The sequence below is a fragment of the Pleurodeles waltl genome, chromosome 6 (assembly GCF_031143425.1).
Source record: "Pleurodeles waltl isolate 20211129_DDA chromosome 6, aPleWal1.hap1.20221129, whole genome shotgun sequence".
NCBI lineage: Eukaryota > Metazoa > Chordata > Amphibia > Caudata > Salamandridae > Pleurodeles > Pleurodeles waltl.
The window spans coordinates 1,308,862,069-1,308,877,632 of record NC_090445.1 but is presented as its reverse complement, the minus strand read 5'-3'; the positions used below and the strand labels follow the sequence as shown (position 1 = coordinate 1,308,877,632).

General features: G+C 41.2%; 1 protein-coding gene across 3 annotated transcripts in view; it reads left to right on the top strand.

Annotated features, from left to right (window-relative positions):
* The window catches only part of GRID1 (glutamate ionotropic receptor delta type subunit 1), a 2,731,706-nt gene that overhangs the window by 1,673,070 nt on the left and 1,043,072 nt on the right, over positions 1-15,564 (top strand). For all 3 annotated transcript variants that reach the window (XM_069240587.1, XM_069240588.1, XM_069240589.1), the window contains exon 5: positions 15,251-15,304. In XM_069240587.1, coding sequence (XP_069096688.1) covers positions 15,251-15,304 — 54 coding nt within the window. The remainder of the gene's footprint in view (positions 1-15,250; positions 15,305-15,564) is intronic.

Below are 15,564 nucleotides of genomic sequence, written 5' to 3'. Positions count from 1 at the left end.
CCTGTTGTCTTAATTTCCTTATCAGTGACAGGCACACCTTAAGCTGCCTGTTCACACCTCACGGTGACAGGGACTCCTTGAACTTCCCACCTTTAGTTGCCTGTCTTAATACATTATAGTTAATGTTTCTTTTAAAAGGGAAAATAAATATGTTTTTATTTGATATATAAATATAGTTCTAGTTATAAATAAATAATTAATGATAAATATGTATGACATTTTATTTTCTTTTTGAGACATACTAAATTTATCGATTTGTTATCTGCCAATTTCAGGATGCAAAATGTTACAGCACCTCCATTTTTTTAGCGAATCCTGAGGACCCACCCATTAAGTGGGTAAAATGGAAAAAAGTATTTGAAAGGTATTCTAGACTATGTGGCACATCATTGAGTGTGAAAAGGAGAACAGCACTTTTGCTTCACTTTCTTGGGGCAGAAGGACAGGAACTTTTTGATCGTCTTCATGATGTAACTGACAGTGAAGCAAAAAATCTCAATGAATATGGAATGTGCATAAGAAAACTAGATTTGCACTATTTACCTAAAGTGAGTACCGTTCTTGAGAGATAATATTTTGGGAAGAGTGTGCAAAATGAAGATGAGTCAATAGAGAACTATGGTGGTCATTACAACACTGGCGGTCGGTGTTAAAGCAGTGGTAAAAACGCCAACAGGCCGGCGGTAAAAAAATTGGAATCACGACCGTGGCGGAAAGCGCCAACATAGACAGCCACTTTAACACTCCGACCGCCAAGGCGGTACAAACAAACACAGCGGCAGTAACCGCCAACAGACAGGCAGAAGACAAGGTTCCGCTCACTGTATTACAGCAGGCCAATCCGCCACCTTTTCCGGGGCGGATTCACTGTGAACAAAAACATGCCGGAAACAGGACTTGGAAGGGGAAACGCTCACCTCTACACACCCCACGAGGAATCAGGACGTCATGGAACCCGAGCTCCAGATACTCCCAGCCTTTATCTTCCTGCTTTTCTACCAGGAAAAACAAAGACGGCGGCGAAGACCACGGTGAGTACTGCACCTACGGCACAGGGGAGGGGGGAGGGAAAAAAGAGTGACACGCAACACTACCACCCCCACCCTCACCCACTACAACACACACACAAGTACATGCTGATACATTACATTAACAACCCCCAACCCCCCCCTGGAAGAATGCAAGGACAAAAGGAAATGAATCAAAAGTTTTTAATATATTCAAATACAGTAATCAAAAATATATACATATAAATATATTTACACTAGAAACAAATATATACACCAAGAATACAAGTCCAAGGTATTCCACCATCATAGTCCGTGGACCACTGGGCCCAAAATGCATGGGCGAGGCCCACACTCAAAACCCGATCAAAACGGAGAGAACACTGCTGGGGCCTCAGATAGAAATACACCAGGCACCTCAGGGGGAAGGGAAGGGGGGGCACCTCAGCCAGATGAGTGCACAATGCCAGATCCACGAGGGGGCTCCATGCCCACTGCTTTATCCTGGGGAGTGCAAAGCCACAGTCTCTCAAGTCTCTCCAGTGGGTGGGTTGCCCACTGCTTTATCCTGGGGAGTGCAAAGCCACAGTTTCTCAAGTCTCTCCAGTGGGTGGTTTGCCCACTGATTTATTCTGGGGAGTGCAAAGCCACAGTCTATCAAGTCTCTCCAGTGGGTGGTTTGCCCACTGCTTTCTCCTGGGGAGTGCAAAGCCACAGTCTCTCAAGTGGATGTCAATCTCCACTGGTTCTGGAGGGGGCCTTGTGCCCAGAGTGCTTCATCCTACCAAGGACAGAGTTAGTGGATGTGATACTCCACTGGTTCTGGAGGGGGCCTTGTGGTGCCCAGTGTGCTTCATCCGTCCAAGGATAGAGGTAGTGGATGTGATATTCCACTGGTTCTGGAGGGGGCTCTGTGCCAAGAGTGCTTCATCCTGCCAAGGACAGAGATAGTGGATGCCTTTCTCCACTGGTTCTGGAGGGGGCTTTATGCCCAGAGTGCTACATCCTGCCAAGGACTGAGGTAGTGGATGTGATACTCCACTGGTTCTGGAGGGGGCTTTGTGCCCAGAGTGCTTCATCCTGCTCATGGCGGCCTCAGTAGCGTCGGAAGCTTTGGCTCTCACTGGCCTGCGGTGCTGGTGGCGGCGGTGTCCTTGGCAGCGGTGCTTGTTGCGGCGGTGTCCTGTTCAGCGGTGCTGGTAGCGGCGGTGTCCTTGGCAGCGGTGCTTGTGGCGGCGGTGCCCTTGGCAGCGGTGCTTGTTGCAGAGGTATCCTGTTCAACGGTGCTGGTGGCGGCGGTGTCCTTGGCAGCGGTGCTTGTTGCGCCGGTGTTCTGTTCAGCGGTGCGGTGCTTGTTGCGGCGGTGTCCTGTTCAGCGGTGCTGGTGGCGGCAGAGTCCTGTTCAGCGGTGCTGGTGGCGGTCTTGTCCGCAGTGCAGGTTTTTGCAGACTTGCCTGTTTTACTGTGCCCCTTCCCCACCTTGGATGGTGGCGCAGCTGTCTTCACACTTCCAACTGTACCCCTGGGAGAGGCTTTGGTGGAAGATGTTTTGCCTCTCTCCCGCTGGGCACTGGCCAACTTTTTGTGCTTTTGAGGTGGGGGACTGTCCGTAGTCTGGCTCCTTGGCACAATGGCTGCCATGCTGCCTGGCGCACTCCAGAAGCCGGTTACTACTGGCACCACTGTTCCCGTAGATGTTGTGGCTGAGGCGCTGGGTTGGGACCTGGAAAGGCGGGCCCTAGGAGACTGAAGGGGTGGGGGAGGTGAGGGGAAGAGGTCAAGGTTGGACAGGAAAAGTTTTTTGGACACACTGGGACAGGTAGATGGAGGGGGTTTGGGAGTGGAGGAAGAGGTTGTGGTTGTCGGAGGTGTACGTTTGGTGACTTTGGGTGAAGGTGCATGGGCTGGAGGCTGTCGTGAGGTGGATGGCTGTTGGGTCGGTGTGTGGCTGCGTTTGTGTACCTTGGGAGGTGGGCTCACAGACACACTGGGAGAGGACACAGGGGATGTGTGAATGGTAGTGGGGGTGGTGAGTGCACGTGAGCGTGGTGTGGTGATAGGTGTGCTGGTGATGGAGGTAGTGCCTGATGATGTAGGTGGTGGGCAGTTAATCATCCAGGCTAGTGTCAGGGGCCCCTTGTTGTGCCACAGTGTCCCTATGGTGTTGACGAGTTCCTTCAGCACCCCTACAATGGTGCCCAGGGTGGAATTGATGGATTTGAGTTCCTCCCTGAACCCCAAATACTGTTCCTCCTGCAGCCGCTGGGTCTCCTGAAACTTGGCCAGTACCGTTGCCATCGTCTCCTGGGAATGGTGGTAGGCTCCCATGATGTTAGAGAGGGCCTCGTGGAGAGTGGGTTCCCTGGGCCTGTCCTCCCCCTGTCGCACAGCAGCCCTCCCAGTTCCCCTGTTTCCCTGTGCCTCTGTCCCCTGAACCGTGTGCCCACTACCACTGCCCCCAGGTCCCTCGTGTTGTTGGGGTGGTGGGTTAGCCTGGGTTCCCTGTAGTGGTGGACACACTGCTGCTTGACGTGTCCTGGGGACAGAGGTATGGGCCCGCTGGGGGGGTGCTGTGCTGGTGTTTCCAGAGGGAGGAAGCTCTGTAGTGGCCTGTGCCAATGTAAGGGGAACCGACTGTCCTGAGGTCCCAGATGTGCCGGGTTGGTAATTTAGATCCAGTTGGACAGAGCTGCTGTGATCACTGTGGGCCTCTTCGGTGGGTGGAGTGGACATGTCTGGACCCTCCTGTCCGGTGACGTTGGGTAGGGGTCCTGCAGGGGTGTAAAGGTATGATGATTGCATCTGTGCGTGCCATGGTGTGCAATGGGTGGGTGACCCTGTACCCCAGTGCTTCCATTCTTTTGTGGGACCTTCTGTGATAATGGTTTAGGGGGGTGTATGGGTATGTGCAGTGGACATGCTTTGGTGATGTGTGTCCATGCTTTGGTGTTACATGCAGGGCTTGGGTTTGGGATGTGTAGTTTGTGATAGTGGGACATGTGTGAGGAGCTGGAGTGATGGGGTGAGGGCGGGGGTATGTGATAGCATGCAGGTGGGTGGGGGATGATGCAGTTAAAGGTTTGACTTATCAGAGTCCATTACTCCAGCTACTACTGCAAGGCTCTCATGATGCAGTATAGCCAAGACCTGCTCCTCCCAAGCTGTGAGTTCTGGGGGAGGAGGTGCGGGTCTGTCGCCAGTCCTCTGAACCACAATCTGGTGTCTTGAGACCACGGAACGCACCTTCTCCCGTAGGTCGTTCCACCTCTTCCTGATGTCATCCCTAGTTCTTGGGTGCTGTCCCACTGCGTTGACCCTGTCCACGATTCTGCGCCATAGCTCCATCTTCCTAGCTATGGTGGTGTGCTGCACCTGTGATCCAAACAGCTATGGCTCTACCCGGATGATTTCCTCCACCATGACCCTGAGCTCCTCCTCAGAAAACCTGGGGTGTCTTTGCGGTGCCATGGGGTGGTGTGGGTGATGTGTGGGGTGTTGTGTGTTGTGATGTGTGGGGTAATATTTAGAGGTGTGTTGTGTGAGGTGCCTGGATGTTGTGTGAGTGATGGTGTTGAGTGCCTGTGGATGCTATTGTTCTTTCTGGTGGTGTCTCTCTCTGGCCTTCTGTCGCAATTGTTGTTGTAGGGGTTTGAGGGTGATGTGGGTGTGTGTTTGATAGTGTATTGGGTGTGTGGGAGTGGTGTGGGTATGTGTATCAGGTGTGTGTATTTTGAATTGTCCAATGTGGTAGTGTTTTGTAAGTGTGTGTGTATTTTGAGTGCGGCGGTGTGTGCCGCCAATGGAATACTGTGGTTGTAAGACCGCAGTGTGGATTCGTGGGTCATGATAGTGAGGGCGTATTCCTGTTGGCGTGACGGTGGAGGTTTTGTTATCGCAAGTTTATCGCTGACCTTTGGTGTGGCAGACTTGTGTTGGTGTCTAGATTTTGGCAGATTCCGAGCTGTGGGTCATAAAGGCTGTGGCGGAATTCCGCGGCCGCGGCGGTGTGTTGGCGGTCTTCTGCACGGCGGTAAGCGGCTTTTACCGCCAATGTTGTAATGACCCCCTATGTCACTGATCTGTGATGCTTAGCGTCCACCTGAAACTTTGGCAACCTCCTGGATGAGATAATTAGGGACCAGTTTATGCTTGGGTGCAATATTGAGAACGTTTGTGACAAACTTTGTTTGCGAGATGAACCAACATTAGAGGAAGTTTTAAATGTGGCCCAGAAAATAGAACATTCTTTGAAATGTCTATAAGTAATGAAGAAAGACATTAACAAAGGGAAGAGAGATTTCAGTCAGGAGGTAAAAATTGTCAAAGAGTAAAAGAAAAGAAATGATCAAAAGTCCTTGATTAATGTTAACAAGAAGAAAGGGACACCCAAAAAGTTTTTCAAATGTGATAGAGAAGGACATTTTGCCAACGATATGAGTTGTGCTGCGCAAAATATGTTTTGTTCATACTGTTAAAAGAAAGGACATGTTTCAGGAGCCTACAGATTAAGGAAAATAGGACAAACAGTGAGTGAGTTGGATCTAAGTGACAATGAGAATGAAGGAAATTCTAGGTTAGAATGAGGTCAAATAATTTTACAAGTCAGAAACAGTAGTGATAGCAGGTCCTCTAGATTGTATTGAAGTGGAGGGAAAGAAAACTAAAGTTCTATTTGACTCTGGTGCAAAAATAACAATTGTAGTAAAACTATTTAAACCAGACATCAGACCTTGTGTGCATGGTGAAAACCAATTGAATTACTTAGACATTTTATGGGTTTGATTGAGTACGAGAAACAATACACTACCTGAAAGGTATAAGTAAAAAAAAAAAGGTGAAAGCATATTAAGCTAGTTACAACAAAAGGATCTGGTTGTGATGTTAGATCCCAATAGTTCTTCACCTATCATTTTGAAAGAAAATGTTAATTTCAATACCGTTGACAATGGGAAATCGGATATAACTCTTCAAGATAAACTAAAAATTAAGTTTCCAAAAGTTTTTAGAAGTGAATTAGGCTGCCTGAGAGGTTATAAACATAAGATACGAATCTCACCTGATGCTCAACCTTTTTGCAGTAAGGTACATAATGATCCTAGAGAAGTAAAACAAGAAATGCACACTGAATAACTTAGAAGTCAAGGAGTTATCGAAGAAGTAGTAGGGACAAAATTGTTAGCCCCAGTAGCAATTGCCAGGAAGTCTAATGGCAGTGTGAGATTATGTGTGAATCTCAGGAAACTTAACAAGAGGGTCATGGTTGAGAGGTATCCATTACCAAATCTCTCAGAACTCTTGGTAATGCTAGGTGTGGCAAAGATCTTTACCACTATTGATCTCGCTTCTGCTTATCACCCATTTGAAACATTCAGATACTCAAGGCTTCTTTTTGGGCCAGTGTCTGCAGCATAATTTTTTCAATGCACTATGGAGAAATTATTAAAAGGGATACATGGTGTATGTGTTTACCAATATGACATACTTGTTTATGGGAAAGATTATTGTGAACACATTTAGAGTGAGGAAAGGTCTTAGCAAACTTGAGGAATAAATCTTACAGTTAAAATAGAGAAATGTAGATTTGGCAGCAAGACCATTGTTTTTCTAGGTCACATGATAACAGGTGATGGGTTGATGCCCAAAGCAAAATTTGTGAACTCTTTGCAAAAAATGGTTTCTTCCACAAATAAAGAAGAGCTAATGAAGTTTTTGGGATTGCAGAGTACTATAACAAATTTATCAGAAATGTTGCAGAAGTCATTTCAAACATTGAAGAATTTGTTGAGCAAAGGTGTTGAGTTTGTTTTAGGGTAAAGTGTGAGAAGGAATTTAAGGAACTGAAGGCCAAACCGGCACTTGCACCCAAACTTAAGAATTTTGTCCCTATGAAATGTTCAATCCTCACTACAGATGCTAGTCTTAAAGGACTTGGAGCCGTACTTCAGCAAGTAGGTTGTAAAACTGAGAACACCATCATGTTTATTTTTAGGAGTTTAAAGGGTGCAGAATCACGTTACTCAGACATTGAAAGAGAAGCTTTGGCAGTACAATGGGCTATCAAAAAGCTAAAAACATTTTTGTGCGGAAGCCAGTTTGTAGGAAGAACAGATCATAAACCTTTGTGTGAGACATTCGAGTCTAGGGGCATTGATGCTGTTTCTAGTAGAATCACTAAATGGATTGTAAGATTACAAGAATATGATTTTTTACGTAAAATATATAACTGGGGTAGAAAATATCGGATCAGATACCTTGTCCGGATTGGTGCCAGACATCAACAGTTGTTCAGAGGAGGATCAGGTGGATTCTTATGGGGGTGAATGTGTCTGTGATATTAATTTTAAAATTATTTCAGAACATAGGTGGATGGATGAGCTCAAGGAAGATAAGGTTTTGTGTACACTGGTAAATCTTTCACCTTGGGGTTGGAAAGAGATAGCTCAGGATGGTTTGGAATGCAGAGATTTTTGAAGGGTTAAGGGTCAACTAGCTACGGAGAATGGTTTATTATTGAGAGGTACTAGGTTAGTTTCTCCCACTAAATTAAGAGGAGAACTGTAAAACTAAGGAAATATTACGTTCTTCATATTGGTGGCCTGGAATGGACACTCAAACAGAAAGATTGGTAAGGTATTGTATGCAATATGCCTTAAGCGATAAAGCATTAAAGCCTAGGTACAACCCATGGCGATTTATGAAATGTCCTGTTGGTTTATGGCAAGATATAGCTCTGGATATTTTGGGAACCATTTATAATGATAACTCTCAGGTTAATGTTATTGTAGTGATGGATGTTTATACCAGGTGGCCAAAGGTATATTTTACTAGAAGTACTGAAACTAAGGTGGTCATCAATTTTTTAAAGGAATTGATTTCAAAGGAAGGCATTCCTGAATCTTTATTAACAGACAATGGAGCACAACTAGTGTTGAAAGAAATGCAGGTATTCTTGGAAGGGTGTGGTATTAAACATAAAAAGTGTGCTCTTTATCATCCTGAAACTAATGGGTTGGTGGAGAGGTTCAATTCAGTACTGAAAAAACAAATTTCATTAGTGAAGAATAACCATTTGTCTTGGAAAGATGAAGTATTAAGTAGAGTAGGGGTGTACAGATTCATGCCTCATTCAGTCACACAAGAAACTCCTTTTCGGACACATTTCGGAGACGACAACCTAATACAATATTGGAAGCATTTTGGGTGAATAAATTCTTGTTTAACAGGAAACAAAACAATTTCTGAAGGTTGGAATGCTAAAGAGGAAAAAATCATGAAAGCTAGTAAAAATACTTTGACAGGAGGAATGCAGTTAAGAAAACAGAAGTCAATGTAGTTGACTGGGTCAAGGTAAGACAACCTGGCTCGAGGAGTGAGGAGTAGCAAGTAGTTAAAGCCTGTTAAAGTTATAAAAGTTTTCACTAATGCGATCAAATCTGAAGACCATTGGATTTGGAACTTAAATAGAGTAGTGGTTTGTAAAAGATTGTTTGATCAGGAAAATATACCTTGTGATTCTAAAGGAAAGGTGTGTGATAGTGAACATACACTCAAACATAATTGTGATATTGCCAAGGAACAGATAAGCAACAAGCTACTTAAAAAAAAATTGCGATAACGTAGATGTTTATGTTGTATATTTTATTAACTCATTAGGCGTTTCTTTGTTTATGTATAGTTTTTATCTCTAATGTTTTATAATATGTGAGGGAGGTGTGTGATGATCCTTCCATGTGTCTAGGTAATGTTGCCTTCTCTAATGTTTATTGTATAATATGTGAGGGAGGTGTGTGATAAGCATTCTATGTATCTAGGGAATGATTGCCTAGTTAGGTAACCATGGCATGATGTAAGGTAAATCTAGAAGGTAGAGGTTGATTGGGCTGGGAGCCAGATGGCTGGGATGTTCTTTCTGCTCTTCGTTACTTCATGACTTTATTTGAATAAATAACGACAAACCTGATCCAGTCTTTGTATTCATGTGAAAAGCGGAATACAACATAATTTTGAGGTGTTAGCGGCTCGAGCAGACTTTTGGGTAGAAGAGATGACAGGAATAAACCTTTTTCCTGAGCAGTGGGGCTGGAGGACAAAACATCTTTGAGTGGTACAGTTAGTTGCCTATCCTTGCTGATAAGTTAAGTCATGGGCTGGTTTAAACATTTTTTACGACCTTATTATGCTAGCATAAATGCTGATTTTTGGAGCTGGAAATGTGTGACGAGTGCATGTCTGTTAAATTGCATTTTGTTGAGATGATGTTTGTGTTATTTTTGTGCTTTTGTATTTGCTGCATTTTTCCCTTGTGTTATGTTTTATTACATCACTGACATAATATCGTGGTACCAATATAAATGGCAAAAATATAGTTTACCATAAAATTGTGCTCCTCTACTTATAATAGTAAGGACATAAATATTGGTAAAACATTTGTTGACACCAGTATTGGCCAAAAAAAGAAAAATATTTCTTTATAATTCTCACTAGAGTTTGAAGTAGTAAATGTTAAATATTTATGTATAAATAAATAAGTATATTCAACTAATATTCAATGATTCATATATATATATATATATATATATATAAATATATATATATATATATATATATATATATACACCTATATAAACACACAAACACACATATGTATGTGTTTGTATTTATATTTATAGTAACATAACAATTTTTTTTTTATATTACATTCATTACTTTAATCATATTAATACAACATATATACAATAACTGATAAACTATTTATTTTACACAATATTATATTTGTAATATTATACATTTATTCCATGAAGATATATAAATATATATACATATATATATATATATATATATACATATATATATATATTTGTAGTAATATATTTAAAATATTAATAAAAATAATATGTAATGGAAAATACATGACCTCACGGCTAAAATCGATGCTCCACCTACATCGCGGTTGGGAGATCGATGCAACATGGCTGGAGAAACGACGTGCAACGCCTGCAGCGGCTGCTGTTAATGACGCAAGCCCCCTACACTGCGTGGTTTCTTGACACAGCGCGACCTGATTTCTACACAACATTGCTGGGCATGGAAAATCAATGCAAAGCCTGCACAGACCTGAGGTGCCCGTCTGGACTGACGCATCACTTTCTTGTGGGAGAGAAGAAACGGCGCACGCCGACCCGACCGGAGGAGGAACGATGCACGCGCTTGCTTGCGAGTGACAAATCGATGCATCGTTGACCTCTTCCGATGCACATTTGCCCGTGCAGCTTTATTTTGACACTACCCAGGTACTTTTGTACACTAACAACGTTCTCACTGTTTTCTTAAGGATTTAAGACTCTTTTGCTTTTTAAATTCATAACTTGACTTGTGTATGTTGGATTCTTGTAATTTTGGTCGTGTTTTGTTTAGATAAATACTATTTATTTTTCTAAACCTGTGTTGTTTAATTTTGTAGCGTTTTCAATGAGTTACTGTGTGTGTTGTTACAAATACTTTACACCTTGCTTCTGAAGTGAAGCCTGCCTGCTCATGCCAAACTACCAAGGGGGTGAGCAGGGGGTTAACTAAGGGTGATTCTCCTTTACTCTGACTAGAGTGAGGGTCCTTGCTTGGACAGGGTTAACCTGACTGCTAACCAAAGACTCCATTTCTAACAGTGTGCAAAACATACAGACAGTTATACTCAACAGAAAACAACATAATAGAGTCAAGTAGATTCATATTTATTATATATTTATGTCACAATCAATCACTATAAAATTCAAGACACACCATGTTTGCGATTCTAACAAAGTGCACCTGCCTTCTTAAATAACAGTGTCTGTGAGCTAAATGTGACTTGGTATGAGTAATTTCTCAGTGACTTTCAATATAGGTGTAATAGTAATCAAAGAGTACCTTATCCCATATGTTACTTATATCAGGTCTTGATTGGCATTCTGTCAGCAATCTTTGATGATGATGATGATGATGACATGAAGTGCACAGAGTCAAGAAGAGCAGAAGTAAACGGGGTCACAAGTTTTCAATGAAAAGTAGTACAGGAGAAAATGTACATATTTTCTTTCAACAAAGGCAACACGGATAAGATAATATAGATCCCATTCTCTCAGAAGGTTAAAGCCTTGACTTTGCTCATGGAAACTTATGAAATTAGTATTTTATTGAAAGTGTTTCGCATATGTATATTTCTATCTTTCTCACACTATCCTAAAGCTCTATATTTATCTAGGAAAAACCTAAATGAGTTCATGAAACTGTATGCAGAAAGTTTGTAAAGGATTCATTAACTAAAAAACACTAACTTTTGCCCAGTTTATGTAGAAAAGGTAACTGCCTGTAGCAATCTCCCACGCCTTTTCCCCATTACCTCTACAAAGTAATGAGGGAGGATACAGCATACTGAACTGTACTTATAGAATTCATTCTGAAAAGAGAGCTTTTAAACTGATATTTGAGATAAGTTTGATTCCCATCATCCATCAGAGCAATTAAGGGTCTGAATAATATTTGTTCAAACATTCCAAAGAATGTGCTAAATATTGCATGTTTTTTTAAACATTTAAAAACGTTTGCTCATTTGCACTACACTGAATGAAACTTATCACATGAACATAATATACTTGGAATCCACATATTTTTTGCAATTGATTCATAGAGTGGAAAGTTAATGAATGTTTGCAATTTAAGTCTTTATTAATTTTAACATGTGTCATACATTACAATATGTCTATTTCAAATTGTCATATCCCTATCTCAAATGATGAAGTCTATAACTTCTTTACTAATTAAAATCCGTTATGATCTTCCCTCCCCCTACACGTCACTCCACTCCTCCTTCACCCACACACCACAATTCATCCTTATGTATGACCTACAAAACTGAACAAAACAGCTCCTTTCACAAAGTTAAGTATTTGTGTCTTTCCCTTGTCCTCTTTCATGATAGAAAATAAACATTCTTGTTCATCATGTAAGTAGCCCAGTGTTCTTTGGCACCTTTTAAACAACTAAGACCAACACCCCTCTTCACAAGTTTAATTAAGTAAATATGTCAGGCTCTTTAATTAAAATATTACAAAAGGAAGCAACATGAAAGGATATTGTACTAGCGTCGATTTGATTATGCCTGGGAACGCCAGAGTCTCTGTAGTAAGTCAGAAGCTGAAAATGATTACATAAATTGATGAACAGTTTCTATATCCCAAGCACTCTTTAGTCTAAGATGGGAGCATTATTCATATTCCCACTCACTCCTCCGACTCTGGCTTTAACTGAATGACACCTGCAGCAACAATTGCTACTGTGTCCAGGTACAGATGGAGCTGAAGTAAGGATGTGGAATACACCGAAAGCTACTGGGATGTTGTACACTTTTTGTGGTCCCTGTCAAAAGCAGATATAGATTCTGCCTTACTCCTCCCACCCACAGAAGCTGTTATTCATTGAGAACGCCTGCTGTAGGAGGAAACATTTACTAGAAGGGTCGAAAGGGTGTAGTAGTTCCCTGAAACGGCCAAGCAGTTAACTCTTTAGCTTCCTTAGTAGATGTTACTGATGTAGTAGAAATGTTATTGCACCTCCAACTTCACAATAATCACCCACACAGAACAATCTTTGCAATTTGTTATTGAAACACTAACATATTAACTGTGATGTGGTGAACTGAAAGCTAATGTTTCCGTGCATTCACTTTAGAACAGTGATTTTAAGTGATGTGGCATAGCCCTAAAAATGTAACTATAATCATTTATTTTGATTTCATGTATTTATTTCTGATGTTAATTATTATTCACTAAAATGACAATGAATCTCTATAAAGAAATGTTTTAAATGTTACATTCTAATGTTGAAAATGCAGTTCTGCATTATAGCTAATGAAATGTAATGACAAAGTTATTTTGTTTCAATCTATTATATTATGAATGTTGACAAAGCTTATTAATGATGAATTCATGATTTAAGTGTTATAGGGGCCTTTCTTAATATAAATAAATGTACCATTTTAATTCACTTTAGTTAGCCTAAGTGAGGCCCACAAGGACCTGATTCTTAAAACATGTAGAAAAATGTTTAGTCATTCTTGCTCATGTGGCATTCTTTTCAGATACTGTTCTCATGAAATGTTAGCTAGGGAATAGATTTCCTATTGTTTTATGCATAGTGAGCTTGAGAAAGTAACCTTGACCCCTCTACATTGAGGAACTGTGGAAATGGACTATATACAATTGTTTCAAACTGTACAGATGAGCTAAGATGGATGTCTTTCCCAAGTCGGTGATGGGAATCCTATCAGATTCAAATAAATAATTCATGATGAACTTTGATTGGGCATTTATACCTTCCGGTTCATGTGGAATGAAGAACGAGCGAAACATCTTGCACTTAGGCTTTGATAAACCATAAACCAGTTGGACTTAAGGCATTCTTCCCTCTTCTTTCTGGATACCCTTGGACTCTGAGGTACAGACCTCTCTGCCCTCACCTTTCATTTTCAATGCTCCGCTGAGACGTTGAATATTTCCCCTGACCTGAATAGAAGAGTTGTGACCGAGCATCTGAAATGTTGATGGCTTCCCTTTTTACCTACTTTTTGCCTACCTTGGTTAGTCATACTTTTGCCCCACATGTCCTTTTTTTCAAATTCTTTTTGTCCTTTTCCTTCTTACTTTTTGCCCTCATGTGTTTTAGTCCAGAAAACTTAAAACTTGCCAATTTGTTGGGTTTTCTCTTGTCCTAGCTGGCTAACTTAGATGACTTTTAAAATTGCCTTCATGCTTAAAGGAACTGAACAGGGCTTATTCACAAACCATCAAATAATTTTATTGATGTTCTGTATTATTATTGTTGAGTGTTTAGTCCTTTTGGTGTTGGTTTGCCTACACCTTTTTCAACGCCGTAGTCAACAAGCATTTTTCTTAAATCTACCCTTATGTTTCTTAGGGAAGGTAAGGTGAAAGTGTCTTTTAAATTATGTACGATTTGATATCAGTTGATTTGTTAGCCTTTTCGGTAGCACTCAAATCATTTTATCTAAGAAGTAGGTTCAGTGAAATGCACAAACACATACATAAATAAAAATGCCAAGTTAAAAGAAACACATGTACGGTTTCTCAAGTTCTTTCTAATAAATTTTAAAAGTGAAAAGAAAAGCAAAACCACAAAAAATGCCTGTATCCTTTAAGTGAGTATTCGTTGCATTAATTTCACTAGTTATGAAATCTACCCACAGGCCTCTTTTCTGACTGCTCTATGCCTCAAGAAAAGTTAATCACATGGAAGGCCAATTCCACAAAAGGAGGTTGAGCAGAAAACTGTAATGAATTACCCTCTGATAATATAGTGCTACATTGCCTACTTATGTCATTTCTAAATGTTCTAAATAACAACTGTTACTGTTACAGCACACAGAGCGGGTTCGCGGGGGCAGATAAAAAAATAAATAAATAGACTTACCTACCCTTCCGCAATCCGCCGCTCCCACTGCCGCCTCTTCTCATGTGCCTACCTCCCCAACCAATCACAATGCTTCTTTCATGCTCTTACACAGCATGAAAGAACTGCTGTGATTGTCTGAGCAGGCAGAACTGCGACTCAGGGAATGAGTGGGGCACTGTGCTTGGTCTTCACCTGGCTGTCAAATGGGGTGGAGAGTTTCTAAGTGTTCATGTCAGTTTGGCCGGCCTCAGATAGCTTGCAAAACTGACGTGCACACTTAGAAGCTCACACACCGCTCCTCCTCCACTTAACATTGGGGATGGCTAGCGGTACGCAGTACGAAGGCAGAAAACCGAAAGGATAATAAAATACTTTTATTATCCCTTTTTTTCGGCTTTTCAGCAGTGGGGCGATGCTCCTGTGCCATAGCGGATGGGCAGCCCCTGGAGAAGATGTGATGTGCAGGCCACAGGAGTTAATTCTGGGTCTGCAGATAGACCTTACATTCACTGGATGAGATAGTGCCAACAATTTCAAACAAATACAAAAATAATGCACATCAATTAACACACTCCAAATATGATTAAAAACGTGTTGATGTCCTCACTGTAGAAGTTTCACAAAAACAATCTTGTATTCTGAAATTTTCCATTCTTGGCAGTGCATTTTGTGAAAATGTAAAGCCAAAAACCTGTTCATCAAAGTCGTGTTTGAATCAAACGTATTTATTATGTACTGAATTCACCTTCACATTACGTCCCATTAGATTTTTAATATTTTTTCCATTATTTTTTCAACAGGCTGTGGAAACCAATCTTGCCTCAAAAGACAGCCATTGGGTATATGTGAATGAGGTAAGAGGCAGTAGCAGAAGGTATTTAATTATTTATGTAATAAAGATGAATATATATGTGTGTTTATATATTGCATCAATTGAATTAACTAAGACACCTTAGAATTTATACTGTTGCACAATAGTCAAATATTATGTGCCATCATGAATTTTAAACTTAATCAATTAAAATTAAAAAGAAAGTTCACCCAAACTCTGATGTGTCCCGAATGCCTCCTGAAAAGTAGAATCAATTATTAAACACACAGCTGAGTCCACTGA